This window comes from Emiliania huxleyi (assembly GCF_000372725.1).
Source record: "Emiliania huxleyi CCMP1516 unplaced genomic scaffold EMIHUscaffold_41, whole genome shotgun sequence".
NCBI classification, from domain to species: domain Eukaryota; phylum Haptophyta; order Isochrysidales; family Noelaerhabdaceae; genus Emiliania; species Emiliania huxleyi.
The window spans coordinates 172351-186352 of record NW_005198900.1 but is presented as its reverse complement, the minus strand read 5'-3'; the positions used below and the strand labels follow the sequence as shown (position 1 = coordinate 186352).

The window sequence follows — 14002 nt, the reverse complement described above, 5'->3', positions numbered from 1 at the left end:
ACTCTGCTTGTTTGTGGTCCTGCCCTGCCGCATACTGCCGCACAACTGCCCTGCCCTGCCCTGCCCGATCCCCTACCTGCCCCGGGTGTGAAACCCACACTGCCCTGCCCTGCCCTGCCCACACTGCCGAGGTGTGAATACCTGCCCGAGGTCTCGGAGTACGGAGAAACTTCTCCCATACGTATATGGGGCGTATGGGAGAGACGGCGGTTTTGTTGTTTTCTTTCCGCTAATGAAAGAAAGAAAGAAAACGGAGAACCCAAGGGAGGGATGGGAGGACGGCACGACGAGGGCGCGGACGGCGCGGACTGGCACACACTCGGCCTCACAAAACGAGGCAGCACGCGTTCGTCCGGCCGAGGCTAGCCTTGAGCATGCTCACGCGCTGCACCGCCCGCGGCCTCCCCTCCGCCCGCAGCCTCTCAGCGGTCGCAGAGAGACGAAGAGCAGCTGAGTTCCTCCAGCTGTTTGACGGCGACGCGCCGGACGGCGGCGGCTCCTCCACATATACCTACATCCTCGCGGACGGCGGTGCTGCCGTCATCATCGACCCTGTGCTGGAGCAGGTGGACCGCGATTTGGCTGCGCTGTCGGCGAGTGGGCTCACGCTGACGCTCGCCGTCAACACGCATTGCCACGCGGACCACATCACGGGCACCGGCGAGCTCAAGCGACGGCTGCCCGGCCTGCGCTCAGCCATCGCCAGGGCGGCCGGTGCAAAGGCAGACGTGCTGCTGGAGGCGGGCGAGGAGATTGGCTTTGGCCAGCGGCGCCTGCGCGTGCTCGAGACGCCGGGGCACACCGACGGCTTCGTTTTCCTCTCTGCGGCCCGTCCCTTCACGCCTTGCTTGTTGAGGCGGTGCTCTCTGTTAGGCTGCCTCTCCTTCTATGACCCGTCTCTCGGCGCGGTCTCTTCACGGGCTGTCTTCACCTTGTGCCAAGTCTTGCTTCACGGGTCCCTCATGGTGAATAGGAGCGGTCTTCACGGGCGACGCGCTGCTGATCGGTGGCTGCGGCCGCACTGACTTTCAGGACAACAATCACGCACACGCACGCACGCACACGCGCACACACACAACACACCCACGGGGCACTTGAGATGCCCCTCCGTGACCTGGCCCTGACCTTTGCCAGGGTGGCTCGTCTGAGCGGCTCTACCGGTCGGTGCACGAGCAGCTCTTCACACTGCCCGACGAGACGACCGTCTACCCGGCTCACGGCTCTAGACGGGGAACCCTGTTCTCGTACTCCGAATGGTACTCGAGAGGACACGTATTCGGCCGCTATCCGCCGCTCTATTCGTCGCCCCTTGTCTCCACGCAGTGCTCCGGCGAAGCTGTGTTTATTCCCACTGCAGGCACACGACTACAAGGGGAGGCGGAGCTCCACCATCGGCGCCGAGAAGGCCGCCGCGAGTAGAGGAGAGGTTACGGGTACTGCCAGGCTGTCTTTCGACCACTAACCTCACGGTCGGCTGGTCACGCGGCGACCTCTCCTCGCCCTCCAGTGAGCCTCACTCATCGTTTGCGCAGGCCTCCAACCCGCGACTCACCAAGCCGCTGGCCGAGTTTGTGGACCTCATGGCCAACCTCAACCTGCCCTACCCGAGGAAGATCGACGCCTCGCTCCCCGCGAACCTCGCGTGCGGCGTCTTCTGAACCGCGTCGCCATCGGCCGGCACGCGGGGGCCGTCGCGACTCAGTCGGCAGGGGTGCGTCTCTTCGATCACATTCGATGTGTGTCAGCATTAGAAGCGTTGGTGTTGGGTATCAATATCATACCCACCACTCTCGTCGAGTAACAAGTGGCACGTCCATCCCCTTTTTATGTCGATTTTTCCTGTTCGTTCTCTCAACCCCGCGTTTTCATTTGATCTGCCCCGTGCCCGACGGTGCCCCTCCGCCGCCTGCGAGCGCTCGTCGCACCTCCTCGCTCGCCCCGAGCACGCGTAGCCCGTCCGCCGACCGCTGCCACGACGAGTACGCGAACACGGACACGGACACGGTCGGCGGGGTGACCTCGCCGCTCGGCTGCAGCCCGCACCGCGCCTGCCGGGCGAGCAGCAGCAGCACTGAGCCGGGCTCGAGACGGCACGAGGTCGGCTCGCCGTCTCGGCCGACGAGGGCGAGCGCGGGCGCCCCCTCCGCAAAGAGCGAGCAGCAGATCTCGACCTGCGCACAGGTGCGCCGCTGTGAAGAGGCGCCGTCCAGCACAGAGAGGAGCGCCGAGCGGGTGCGTCCAGTGTCGTGGGAGTGACAATGGGCGTGTGTGCGGGCGTGTCGTGGACGCGTGCAGGCGTGCGGAGGGCGGCGGCGGCGCGGGCAGGATGGCGGCGGAGGTGTCGTGAGTGGTGACATCGGCGGTGAGGCAGGAAATGTCTCGGAAGTGTCGCACCCCGGTGTCGGGCCAGCCGGTGTTTGGCGCCGACGGCGCCTCCGCCTCGCACGGCGCCGCCTCCTCGAGAAGCGCGCGCCGCGGCAGGGCGAGGCGCAAGCCCGCCGCCTACACGCCATGCCAAGGACATGTCCGAGACGTGTGCTGCACTAGCGGCAGGGCGGAGGCGCGGGCCCGGGGTAGGGGTAGTGGTAGAGGGGCGGGGGGTAGGGGCGGGGGGTAGGGGCGGGGGGTAGGGGCGGGGGTAGGGGTAGGGTCGCCTCCTCGATGGACGCGCAGAGGCCGCGCAGCAGTCGCATCGCGCCGGCCAGCGCCGAGCCTAAGGCAAGAGTAGACTCTCGAGTCGACCAGCCGGGCTACAAGACTCTCAAGACTCTCGAGTCGACCAGCCGGGCGGACTCCGGCATCTAGGACACCCGACCCGCCTCGAGTGCCGCGCTCGCGCCAAAGAGCTCCGCGGGGGGCGGGCGGGCGGGCGGCGGCGTGGGCGCGCCCGGCGGCGCCTCGGGCGACGCCAGCCACACCTACCCACCGTTGTGGTGGCTGTCTCGCCCACGTGCGTGCGTGCGTGCGTGCGTGCGTGCGTGCGTGCGTGCGTGCGTGCGTGCGTGCGTGCGTGCGTGCGTGCGTGCGTGCGTGCGTGCGTGCGTGCGTGCGTGCGTGCGTGCGTGCGTGCGTGCGTGCGTGCGTGCGTGCGTGCGTGCGTGCGTGCGTGCGTGCGTGCGTGCGTGCGTGCGTGCGTGCGTGCGTGCGTGCGTGCGTGCGTGCGTGCGTGCGTGCGTGCGTGTGTGTGTGTGTGTGTGTGTGTGTGTGTGTGTGTGTGTGTGCTGCCGCAACCCGTCGGTGTGAAGTGTGCCACACCGCGGCCGTGCGGCGGGAGAGGGGTCAGGGGTAGGGCTGGGGCTAGGTCAGTGCTAGAGCACACCGCGGCCGTGCGGCGGGAGAGAGTCGAATCCTGAGTGGCCGGGTCGGAGCGAGCGCCGCGCAGCACCGCCGCCGCCTCGGCGCTAACGCCCGCGAGCAGCGCGGGCGAGAGCGGCGGATGAAGGAGGAGATAGCCTGCGTTGTGCGTCCTCCCAGGTATGTCTGAGAGAGCCGGAGTGCGGGGCAGAGCGCCGCGTGAATGCATGGACTGCGGCTGACTATTGCTGAAGTGCAGCGGAGTGCGTGTGTGCTCCGGAGCGCTTCGGTAGTCGGAGTACACCGGTCTGCAGCCTCTCTAAGGGACTGGACCGCGCGCGAGCAGCTCCTGCGCCGCGCCGCCGCCCAGGCAGCGCGAGGCGGCGGAGCTCGCCTGTTGAGAATAGAACCTCGGGTCATCTCGGGCAATCTCAGGCAGCGCGAGGCGGCGGAGCTCGCCCAGTAGGCCGCCAAGTCGAAGCGGTGGTGCGGCGCCGGCAGCAAGCGGAGCGAGCGGCGCGCCTAAGGTCCCGGGGGGGGGGGGGGGTCGGGGTCGGCGTAGGGTCGGGGGCTAGTCGGCAGCCAGGCAGAGCGAGCGGCGCGCCGACCGCACGAGCACCGCCTGTCAGTCAATACGCAATGAATGAGCGAATTGAGTACTAGTTGATGGCCCACCGCACGGACACCGCCTCGAAGAGCCACGCGAAGCATCCCTCCTCCCCAAGCGCCTCTGGAGGCAGCAAGCCAAGCTCGCACAGCTCTCGCCTCGAGATCGGCCGTCTGCCCCCACCGCCATCGCCGCCGCCGCCGCCTCCGCCAACGCCGACTCCGCCACCGCCGCCATCGCCCCCGCCGCCCCCGCAGCCACCCTCTGCGCCTTCCCGCGCCGCCAGCGCCCTCGCCGCAACACGGCTCGCGCCAGTGGCCGCGTCGTCCACCGCACACAACGCCAGCCGCGCCTGGTTGGTTACGATTCCTCACTCATCCCTGAGCTCCTCATGCATTCACACTCGACCAGCGAGAGGCACGCGCCAGGGACGCCTCGTCGGCGAGAGGAGACGAGGCTCGCTCTCGGACCGCCGCGAGGACAGCGCCAACCTGCTCACGGCCGAGGTGTGAAGAGACGCCGTTCGCAGCTCTCGGCGGCGAAGACAGCGCCAACCTAGTCATGACTCACCAAATCTCACCCATCGTCAGCTAGGCCACCGAGGCGAGGACGCCGCCCGCCCTCTCCGCCGCTGCCGCCGGCACTGCCCCAGCCGGAGGAGCTGCACCCGCCCGGAGTGAGCTTCCCCTCCGCGCGACCTCCTCCTCCTCCGCCGCCGCCTCGCCGCCCGCCGCCGCCTCGCCGCCCGCCGCCTCGCCCGCCACCTCGCCCGCCGCCGAGTGCAGCGCGACGGGCAAGTGCGCCTCGCGGGCGGAGATTAGCCGAGGTGCAGCCGAGGTGCAGCCGAGGTGCAGCCGAGGTGCAGCCGAGGTGCAGCCGAGGTGCAGCCGAGGTGCAGCCGAGGTGCAGCCGAGGTGCAGCCGAGGTGCAGCCGAGGTGCAGCCGAGGTGCAGCCGAGGTGCAGCCGAGGTAGGAGGCGCCTTGCGGGCGGCGGCGACGGTGCGTCTTATCTGCGTCGCCCGCACGCACACGCCCGCGTCGACCTGCGGCCAGCAGTTCACAGCTGTTGGTGATTGAGGATCAGCCAAACTACCGACTGGTCCAGCAGACTCGCGCGTCGACCTGACGCGCCGTCTCCGCCCTGTCCGCGAGCATGACGTGCCTGCCGTACAGGCTGCGCGCCTCCGCCCGCCGCTCAGTCAGCGCGAGCGCGTTGGCACACCTGCTCATAGCTCTGCATGTCGGCTTTCTTGTTTTCACAGCCAGCGCAGCGCGGCAGCGCACTGGTCTATTCCGCCGGAGACGCCTCGGAAGCGGTGGTTCGGGGACGCGTAGCCCAAGGCCGCCCATCTCTTCCGCCAGAAGACTGCAAAGGAGCAGACGGCGAAGTGCAGCACCTGCTCGCGAAGTGCCGGTGTGAATGAGCTACTTGCTGAAGGAAAAGCTGTGGGCAGGGTAATGGTCGAGTACGAGGACTGGGGGGTCAACCGGGAGGCAGGGGGTCAACCAGGCGACGGCGGAACGTGGGCCATCGCGGGGACGGGTCCGTCCGGAGGGCGACCCCGATAGATCCGGATGGTCTTCACGCCGGGGCGAGGAGCTGTGGGCACTACTACTACTACTACTACTACTACTACTACTACTACTACTACTACTACTACTACTACTACTACTACTACTACTACTACTACTACTACTACTACTACTACTACTACTACTACTACTACTACTACTACTACTACTACTACTACTACTACTACTACTACTACTACAGGGGGCGAGGCGCGACACACCGCTGCGGAGCAAGAGGCATCGAGGGACGCCCTCTGGTGAGGGATGTAGGGCGAGTCCCGCAGGTTGCCTGTTCACAGCTCCAGGTGTGAAGAGGCGCTGTTCACAGTGCGAGGGGTGTAGCCCCGCGGAGTGCCGTTGTTTGTGTAGCCTCGCTCCGCCATGCCCTTTGGCAAGCTCCACTCATGCACCGAAGCGACGGCGCTCACGCGAGGGTCGACACGCACGATCGACTTGCCGTTGCTGTAGAAGCGGAAGAACTGTGTGCGGCGATCGTGCGGTCAGCGACGAGACACAGGTACAGGTGCGGCTAGTGTGAGAGGTGTGAGATCGTCGGCAGGGTGGGGCGGTGCAGGGCGGGGTACAATCTGATCGCCGCGCGGCATACGTGCAAGCAATGAGAGCGGGAAATGTCTCGGACGGTCTCCCTCGCCTGGCCGCCGCTGGCAGGCGCCTCCGTCCAGTAGGCGAGCGCGGCGGCGCAGCCTAACCCTCGGACAATTTCGTAACACCGATCGGTTGCGACTTGCCCGGTGGGCGAGGGTGGCGCCGTTGGCGGTGGCGTCGAGGCGCGACGGATGGTTCTTGAAGAGTGTGACGGCGGCGAAGGGGTCGAGCACCTGGTGTGCAATCAACCAATCAACCAGTTCTCAGTCAACTAATTAAGGAGTCGAGCACACCTGGAGTGGCGTTCGAATGACTGGATGAATGACTAGATGGGTAGATCAAAGGAGCGAGAGGAGCTACTGGGCTTGCTGGCCCTCCTCCTCCTCCGGCACCGCCACCAGGTCTCGGGCAATCTCGGGTAAACCTCGGGCACTCTCGGTCAATCTCGGCACCTCCTCCTCCTCGGGCACCGCCTCGAGGTTGCAGTACGTGAACTGAAGCGCGCCCAGCGCCGAGAGGCGGGCGAGATGGCGCTGCAGCTCCGCACGCGACGCATTTACGGCGGCGCGGCCCTCTAGAGCGCCGGCGAGCGGCAAGTGCAGCAGCTCGTCGCTGTCGAGGTGCCTACAATCTCGGAGCAATCTCGGGTGATCTCGCTTGATCTCCGCGGTGCAGCAGCTCGTTGCTGTCGAGGTGCAGCAGCCAGCCGACGGAGTCGCGCCGCGCCTGCGCCATCGCGTGCTCGCAGTTGAGCTGCTGCCGCGCCTGCACCTCCGTCTCGCTGTACACGCCCAGCCGGCCCCACGACGGTAGGTGCTCCCACTCGGCCCGCAGTCGCTCGCCACGCACGTGCAGCCGCAGCTTCTCGGACGGGTAGCGCGAGGCCAGGCCGACGACCGGATCGCTGGCGTCGTCCACGTAGATGTAAAGCCGGCAGAAGCCGAGCGCGAGGTAATAGCAGACGAACGAGTCGAACGAGTCGGCGTTGTCACACATCGTGCTGACGAGCGCGACCGTGTGCTCGCCCGGCGGTGGCGGCGGCGTCGTCGGTGGCGGCAGCGCAAGCGGCCCACGTCGCCTCCAGTCGCTCCGCTGCGCGACGGCGAGCGTGCTGCACGCCATTTGTGGACGTTGAGAGTAAAAACACGAATGATGTGGACGCGTTCTCGAGGGGCGCGCGATACGCACAGTTTTTTTTTCTTCGTGAGCAGTGAACGACTTTTTCACTCGCACTCCTAGAAGTCGACGGATTGTGAGCGACACCGCTCGCAATGTAGCATCTGACTGTCGAATACATTAAGTACAAGCGGCTCCGTCCGCTCACAAACAACGATCAACGACAACGTGACTGGTGTGGTGACCTACTACAACTACTCTCTCTCTCTCTCTCTCTCTCTCTCTCTCTCTCTCTCTCTCTCTCTCTCTCTCTCTCTCTCTCTCTCTCTCTCTCTCTCTCTCTCTCTCTCTCTCTCTCTCTCTCTCTCTCTCTCTCTCTCTCTCTCTCTCTCTCTCTCTATCTCTACCAGCGCGCTCACAATCCGAGCAAAATCTAGGATTGCGAGCAGCACTGCTAGCAATCCTAGCAACATGCCTCCAATTGCGAGCAGCAGCGTTGTGTAGGAGTCGCTCACAATCGTATCCCTGATGGATGGAGGATTGCTAGCAGTCGCACAGTCCACAGAGGGCGCTCCCAATCGCTCCAGAGATGAGCGATACCAGTCACAGTCCCTAACGACTTCTAGGATTGCAAGCGCGGGTCAAATCGAAAACCGAAAATAGGATTAGGGTCTGGGTACTCGAGTAAACGCAGCCGCCCCCACAAAAGGGCCTTCCCCCCTCATCTACTCGTCGCCGCGAATGGTTGGGCAGGTTACTCAGGACACGATCCCGGCGTGAACACGACGAACTACCCTTCTCCGATGCACGCGCGGCACGCGCCACGGCGCGGCAAGTGCCGCCGTCTTTGCTGTAAGTTCAAAGTCGAATCAGAGGTGTTTCGGCTTTGTTTTCTCCTCTGCTCCCTGGGACGCACGCGCCGGCGAAGCACCACGGCGAAGCACCATCAAGCTGCTGTACGGCCCCGGCATCGCCTCCCCTGGCTTAGCTAGACTGAGAGATGTTGTGCACATGGTCAGTCTCTCCAATACACTCACTGACACTTTACCACTCAGAGCTCGTCCCGGTCCGCCACGGCCATCCTCGGCCTCCGGAGGGCCCCCGGCCGCGGCGCGGTGCGGCGGCGTCACAAATCCGACGGCAGAGCACCGGGACGCGGTCGGGCGATCTGAGGTCCAGCTAGGCGTATGCATTGCTCATCCAGGGCTACCACCTGGACCTATCAACAGGCGCCTGCGGCGCCGTGGCCAGGAGATGTTATTCACACCTGTGCAACCGGGTGTCCAACAAGGCAGGCGCTGGCCCGACCCCAACAACAACAAAGCCAGGGTTCGGACTTTTTGCGGGGTATGGTATGGTAGTGTCGCGCAACCCACCTCGAGACCATACCCCAAGCCTGCTGACAGACCCAGCCTCCCGCCGACGGGACCATACCCCCCCCCCCCCCCCTCGCCCCACCGCCGGCCGCCTTACTGCTAGGCTCCAGGACGCAGGAGGCTGCAGACACCGACACGCACACTAGATACGCGCGGATGGCCGCCGTCTTCCACGCCAGCACCGGCCGGTGCTTGTCTAGAGCGCGGCGGCGAAGTTGTCAATCGCCTGGCGAGCGGCGGGCGCGGCACCCGCGCCGGTCGCCGCACCTGCACCAGCAGGCGCCGCGCCGGCCGTCCCCGCGCGAGTCGGACTGAGCCGCAGCCTACCACTCCGCCGCTCGAGCTCGTATTCACTCTCTGCTGGCGCTGCACCAAGGCATCGCTGCTCGCGCTGGTCACCGAGATGCGCGTAACCTCGCAAATAAGGATAGGGTGCCCACAGGACCCAAAAGAAAATAGCTTTCCGCCTCAAAAAGGGACGCACGAGGCAAATCTGATGTTGGATTGTTCCAATAGGAGCGAGGCCTCTTCCGTTGGGGGACCGAGTACATAGGAAACGAGGGTTTCCCATTGTGTCCCCTTCGCGTGCGAGCGTGACACTGCACTTGGCGCCGAGCGCCCGCGGCACAGACCTTGTGCGAGCCGACCCTCGGTGAGTGCACCGGTCCGGACCGATGGCGCTCGGTGTGGAGCAAGCAAGACCCCCCCCCCACATCGGCGCGCGCCCGAGGTTTGAACGGCCGCCAGGAGCACCAAGAGGACTCCTCATGGCTGCACTCAAGTGGGCTTCGACCGGCCTCGGCTGGGGGGGCGGGTTTTCCCGGTTGCGGACGCCTTCTGCGCCCCCTGGGATGGGGACAGCACCCCAAAACTGCCCCTCGGCGGCATACAGCACTGCCAGGCGGCCTCTTCCTCCTCCTCAAGGGCTGTACTATAGGCCATATTGCGCCGCCTCCTACTGGCAGCCGGGCGGGCGCGCGCCGCGGGCGCCTCGGCGCGCGCACGGCTCGCAAAGTTCGAACGAGTACTGCCGCCCGGCCGCCTCAAGGCTGCCGGACGGCAGTACTCGCCTCGCAAGGCGCGCACCGGCTGCTCTGGCTGCTGCGCCGGCGGCCGCTGCGCTGGCCGCTGCTGCGCCGGCTGGCGGGCGGTACGGCCGCCGGCGGCCGCTGCACCCGCGCCTTCCCTCGCGGGCGCCGTCGCGCCGCGCGCGCCCAAACTCTGCTGGTACACGGCACGCGTCGTCACAAGCCGCGGAGCACAGGCGGTATCCCCAGCGTCCCTTCCTCCTAGTCACACTCTCAGTATCTCGACTCTCCAACACGAAGTGCTGCGATCGGGGGTGGCCCATTTCTTTTTTCTTTTCTTTTTGGGGGTCCTGTGGGCACTGCCTAATAAGGAGGCGAGCGCAACACAAAGGTCAACCAACTTGGACGGCTGGCGTTCGAGATCTTGCCGAGCATTCTGAGCGACGGCTATGTTGATTCGCGCGACATTGAGGCGCTCCGCAACCAGAAGGGTGTCGGCGAGTGGAGCGTGGAGCAGCTGCAGCAGCTCCGCGACACGGGCGCGTGCTCCTACCTCATGGCGCTGCGGGCTCGGCGGCGGCAGTAGAGGGAGGGGCCGAGGGACCATACCCCCCCACCCCTGTCGAGGGCTAGTCTTGGGCGGTCAGGACCATACCCCCCCAGCCGTGGCCACCATACCACACCCCGCAAAAAGTTGGAACCCGGTGTCAACATCCACACACACACATGCATATATGCCACCCAACCACCATCACGACGCGCTCCTCTGGATGGCGCCGCTGCTGAGCGGCGGTGGCTACTCCTCCGAGAGCCTCGGCTTTGCGCTCGGCCTGCACAACCTCACCCGGCTCGATGGCGGCCTGATGGCGGGTGTCCGCCAGTTTGGCGAGCCGCAGGATGAGAGCTTCGTGGAGGGCCTGCCAAAGGCTCTGATCCCGCCGCTCCGCCACCTCTTTGGCGCGGGTGCCTCGCAGGACGCGGCGTCGGGCGTGGTCGTTTGCCACTCCACTCCCGATGCGTGGGTGTGCTGCTGCTCGCGAGAAGGAGCGGGCGGTCTGTGGCGAGTGGCTCACTCGTTTGCGGGTGTGAGCAGGTGCCGTCCAAGTTCGAGGGCTGGGACGAGCTCGAGCCCTGCCCGCCCCCGACCGCCGCCGTGTCGGTCGGTCGGACAATGTTTGAGACCGACTCTGTCCCGAGGGAGTGGGTCGAGCGGTGCAGATAGATGGAGTTCGAGTGCCGGCTAGGAGGTGCGTCTCTGCACAGCATACAGCTCCGAACAGGTGCAGCCGGATGGACGAGGTCTGGGTGCCGACACACTTCCACGCCGAGGCGTTTGCGGCGGCGGGTGTGCCGCGCGAGCGCCTGTTTGTGATCGGCGAGCCGGTCGACACCGCCTTCTTCCGACCGGGCCGGCTCAAGCCAATGCGCTTGCCGCCGCTGCCTCCGCCGTCGACACCGCCGTTGACACCGACGCCGCCGCCGCCGCCGCCACCGCCGTCGGGCGTGTCTCCGGAGCTTTCGCCTCCGCCTGCGGACCCGACGCCTCCGCTCGTCGGCCCGACGCCGCCGCCGCCCTTTCGCTTCCTCTCCGTGTTCAAGTGGGAGGCGCGCAAGGGAAGGGGCGGGTTGGGACGCGCCGCTCGCCGCCTCTGATCAAGCCGAGGCGGAGGCTGAGCTGAGAGTAGGCTCGCAAGGGGTGGGACGCGCTGCTCGCCGCTTATTTTTCAGAGTTTGGCGCCCCCGAGCCACTCGCGCGCTTGACAGCTCTCTTTTTCTGGTGCTGACAGCGGTTGTTTTCGTAGGTGCCGATGAGCCGGTGGAGCTCACTGGCGAGACGGCGCCGCCCTACACTGACTCGTGTGGTCAGCACCAACTCCATCCACAGGTGGAGCTCGTCATCAAGACAAGGCCCTTCTACTCGAGCGGCGACTTCGAGACGCTCGTTGAGGCCCCCGCCGCCGAGTGCACCGTCATTGTTAAAACCAGCATTCGCTCTCACTTCGCTACCTAACGAAAAGGCCTTCGCCGGAGGCACCGCCTGCTAATTATTAATGAATGGGCTCGCGATCAGTTGTTCGCTGGTAGGATTTCGCCGCCGAGCGCGGGCTGCCGCCGCGGCGAGACCGGCCGGCGGTGCGGCTCCTCGACACAGAGATGCCTCTGCGGAGGCTGCCCTCGCTCTACGCGGCCGCCGACGCTTTCGTGCTCCACGCGGCGGGGGGTGGACACGCAGGAAGAGAGCGGTGGGCAAAAGAGCGCTGTGAACAGGTGCTCCCCAGCCGCGGCGAGGGGTGGGGTCGGCCGCACGCAGAGGCGATGGCGATGGGGCTGCCGGTGATCGCTACCAACTGGTCCGGGCCAACCGCGTTTATGTCCGGCGAGACGGGCTCTTTCTGCTCGCTCGCTCCCAACTGATGGATTGCGTACTCTCCAAGTATGGATGAGGTAGGCGAGACGGGCTACCCGCTCGCTTGCGCCCTCGTCGCCGTGCCGCCCGAGCTCAACTTGCCAAGGCACCGCTGGGCGGAGCCCGACGCGGCACACTTGCGCGCGCTGCTCCGCGAGGTCTACACGAACCGGGAGGAGGCGCGGCGGCGAGGCGCGGCGGCGCGGCGGCTGATGGAGGAGCGTTTCTCGCCGGCGGCGCTTGCGCAAGAGGCGGTGGCGCGGGCGAGGGAGTTGCTCGCCCGCAGGAGGGGAGCAGCCGGAGGGCGGACCCGGACGGCGGAGAGAGGAGGCGCGAGGGACGAGCTGTAGGCGTCGTGTGCGCGGCGTAAAAATATGATGTACACAGGGGCCGTTTTGGGGCCGCATGGGGGGGAGCACAACCGAACGCCGGTCGCCGCCCCCTTCATTCAACCCCAAACGCGCAAACCCGACTCTCCGACGGGTGGGTTTTGGGCGTGGCCCGTGGCCGTGTGGGGACGAAGGGGGTAGCGGGGGTCCCGGCCCCGGCGGTGTATGGAGTATGACGAAACAAACAAAGGAAACCAGAGGGTTCCCAGCACTTTGCGTTTCCGAAAATTTCCACGGAAAACAGAGGGTGTTTGGTGCTCCATTCTGGAAACTCGCGAGTTTCCCTGAGTCTGAGAGCTGGTCTGCGTGGGGCAAAATCTGAGGCAAAATTGAGGAAATCAACACAAATCAAAATACCCAGGCGGTCGCAGAGGGTACGATTTCCAGGTATACCCGGGTTCTCCGCAAAATTCCCAATATTTTGCCAATTTGGCCTATAAATTTGGCTGATTTGGGGCCCAACCAGCCTCAGCCTCAGACTCGGCTCAGAGCCCAAAATTTGACGGATTTCCACGGAGTTTTCCCGGGAAAATAGAGAGGAAAAGAGGGTGCTGTAGGAAACGAGACGGGGTGCGAGAGGAAAAGCTTGTACAGCCTAAGTTGAAGCGCACCAGCCTCCCGGGCCGCGCCGGCCGGATGATCGGCAAATCGGCATCGGGCTACGCGTGCCAAAGAGCCCCGACCCTGGGGGGTGCCGGGTGCGCATTCGGAGGGAGGGGGGCGTATAAAGTAAAATCTCTGGTCTGACCAGGTGTGTATTATTTTTGCTTGGGCGGCCTCCATCCCGGGGTAGGTAGGGTAGGTCTGGGCCCTCCCGTCGGGTTTGAGGTATGGATAAACCAGACACCACTATGTTATATCATAGGATATAACATACTGAGATACCAGGCTCTTCCCTGGCATATCAGCTATCAAGAAAACGTCTGACTTCTAGGAGGAGGAGCTCTGTATTCTGCTTTTTCGCCACATCCCACAGAAAACATCCGGGCCATGGGAATATCGGTCCAGACGCTCTGGGTTCTGGTTTTTCGAGGTGTGAACGATCTCCCCGGAGGGGTCATTCCGGCGGAATGACCCCTCATTAACTCATCGGATTCCGAATGGGTCGAACGGGAGTACTAAGACAGCAGCATGTTCTGGGTGGGAGGAACCCTTGGGGGGAACGCGTAGGTCTGGTTTCTGGTTTCTGGTTTTTCGATATAGCAGGGTTTTTATCGAAATATCGCGATGAGCCCACCGGCATTAGAGGTTTCTGGTTTCTGGTTTTTGCTCCGAAAGCGAGGTTGGCGACGCGCCGCGCTGCCAAGCACTTTTGTGGCTCACGGGGTCCGCCAGGCTGCCGCGATCCCGAGCGGAAACGCCGTGGCAGCCAACATGGCTGCCTTGTGCATCGGACGCCGACCGGCGGGGCCGTTGCTTGTCATGCCCAAGCCCTGAAAGGCTGAGCTGTGAAAGGCGGGCGTTGTGCGAGTGTTTTAAGTACCTATCATCTATCAATAGTGTGTTTGGATCTACTCTGTTGGAGACAGAAATAAGCTCATCACAACGTCGGCGGAGCGGCCAATGCGCGCGGCGATCTTGTATGAGGGCACCACCAGGAGCTGGCA

The 14002-nt window shown here is 65.1% G+C and overlaps 3 protein-coding genes across 3 annotated transcripts; 2 read left to right on the top strand and 1 right to left on the bottom strand.

Annotated features, from left to right (window-relative positions):
- Nucleotides 1-268: 268 nt before the first annotated feature.
- EMIHUDRAFT_436379 (putative ETHE1 protein) lies at nucleotides 269-1819 on the top strand. The gene is made up of 6 exons (XM_005769735.1): nucleotides 269-807; nucleotides 874-903; nucleotides 974-1032; nucleotides 1135-1212; nucleotides 1358-1405; nucleotides 1533-1819. Exons 1-6 carry the CDS (start codon nucleotides 375-377, stop codon nucleotides 1656-1658), a joined length of 774 nt encoding a protein of 257 aa, XP_005769792.1. The 5' UTR covers nucleotides 269-374; the 3' UTR covers nucleotides 1659-1819.
- Nucleotides 1820-1865: 46 nt separating this feature from the next.
- EMIHUDRAFT_102608 (hypothetical protein) lies at nucleotides 1866-7201 on the bottom strand (the record flags this gene model as incomplete). Its single annotated transcript, XM_005769734.1, has 12 exons — nucleotides 1866-2171; nucleotides 2395-2502; nucleotides 2811-2918; nucleotides 3320-3453; nucleotides 3705-3816; nucleotides 3981-4253; nucleotides 5024-5123; nucleotides 5186-5298; nucleotides 5695-5762; nucleotides 6219-6312; nucleotides 6532-6703; nucleotides 6867-7201. 12 exons carry the CDS (start codon nucleotides 7199-7201, stop codon nucleotides 1866-1868), a joined length of 1923 nt encoding a protein of 640 aa, XP_005769791.1.
- A 3132-nt stretch (nucleotides 7202-10333) lies between these two features.
- EMIHUDRAFT_210015 (hypothetical protein) lies at nucleotides 10334-12014 on the top strand (the record flags this gene model as incomplete). Its single annotated transcript, XM_005769733.1, has 6 exons — nucleotides 10334-10621; nucleotides 10693-10811; nucleotides 10886-10944; nucleotides 11402-11568; nucleotides 11685-11820; nucleotides 11911-12014. 6 exons carry the CDS (start codon nucleotides 10334-10336, stop codon nucleotides 12012-12014), a joined length of 873 nt encoding a protein of 290 aa, XP_005769790.1.
- Between the last annotated feature and the right edge of the window lie 1988 nt (nucleotides 12015-14002).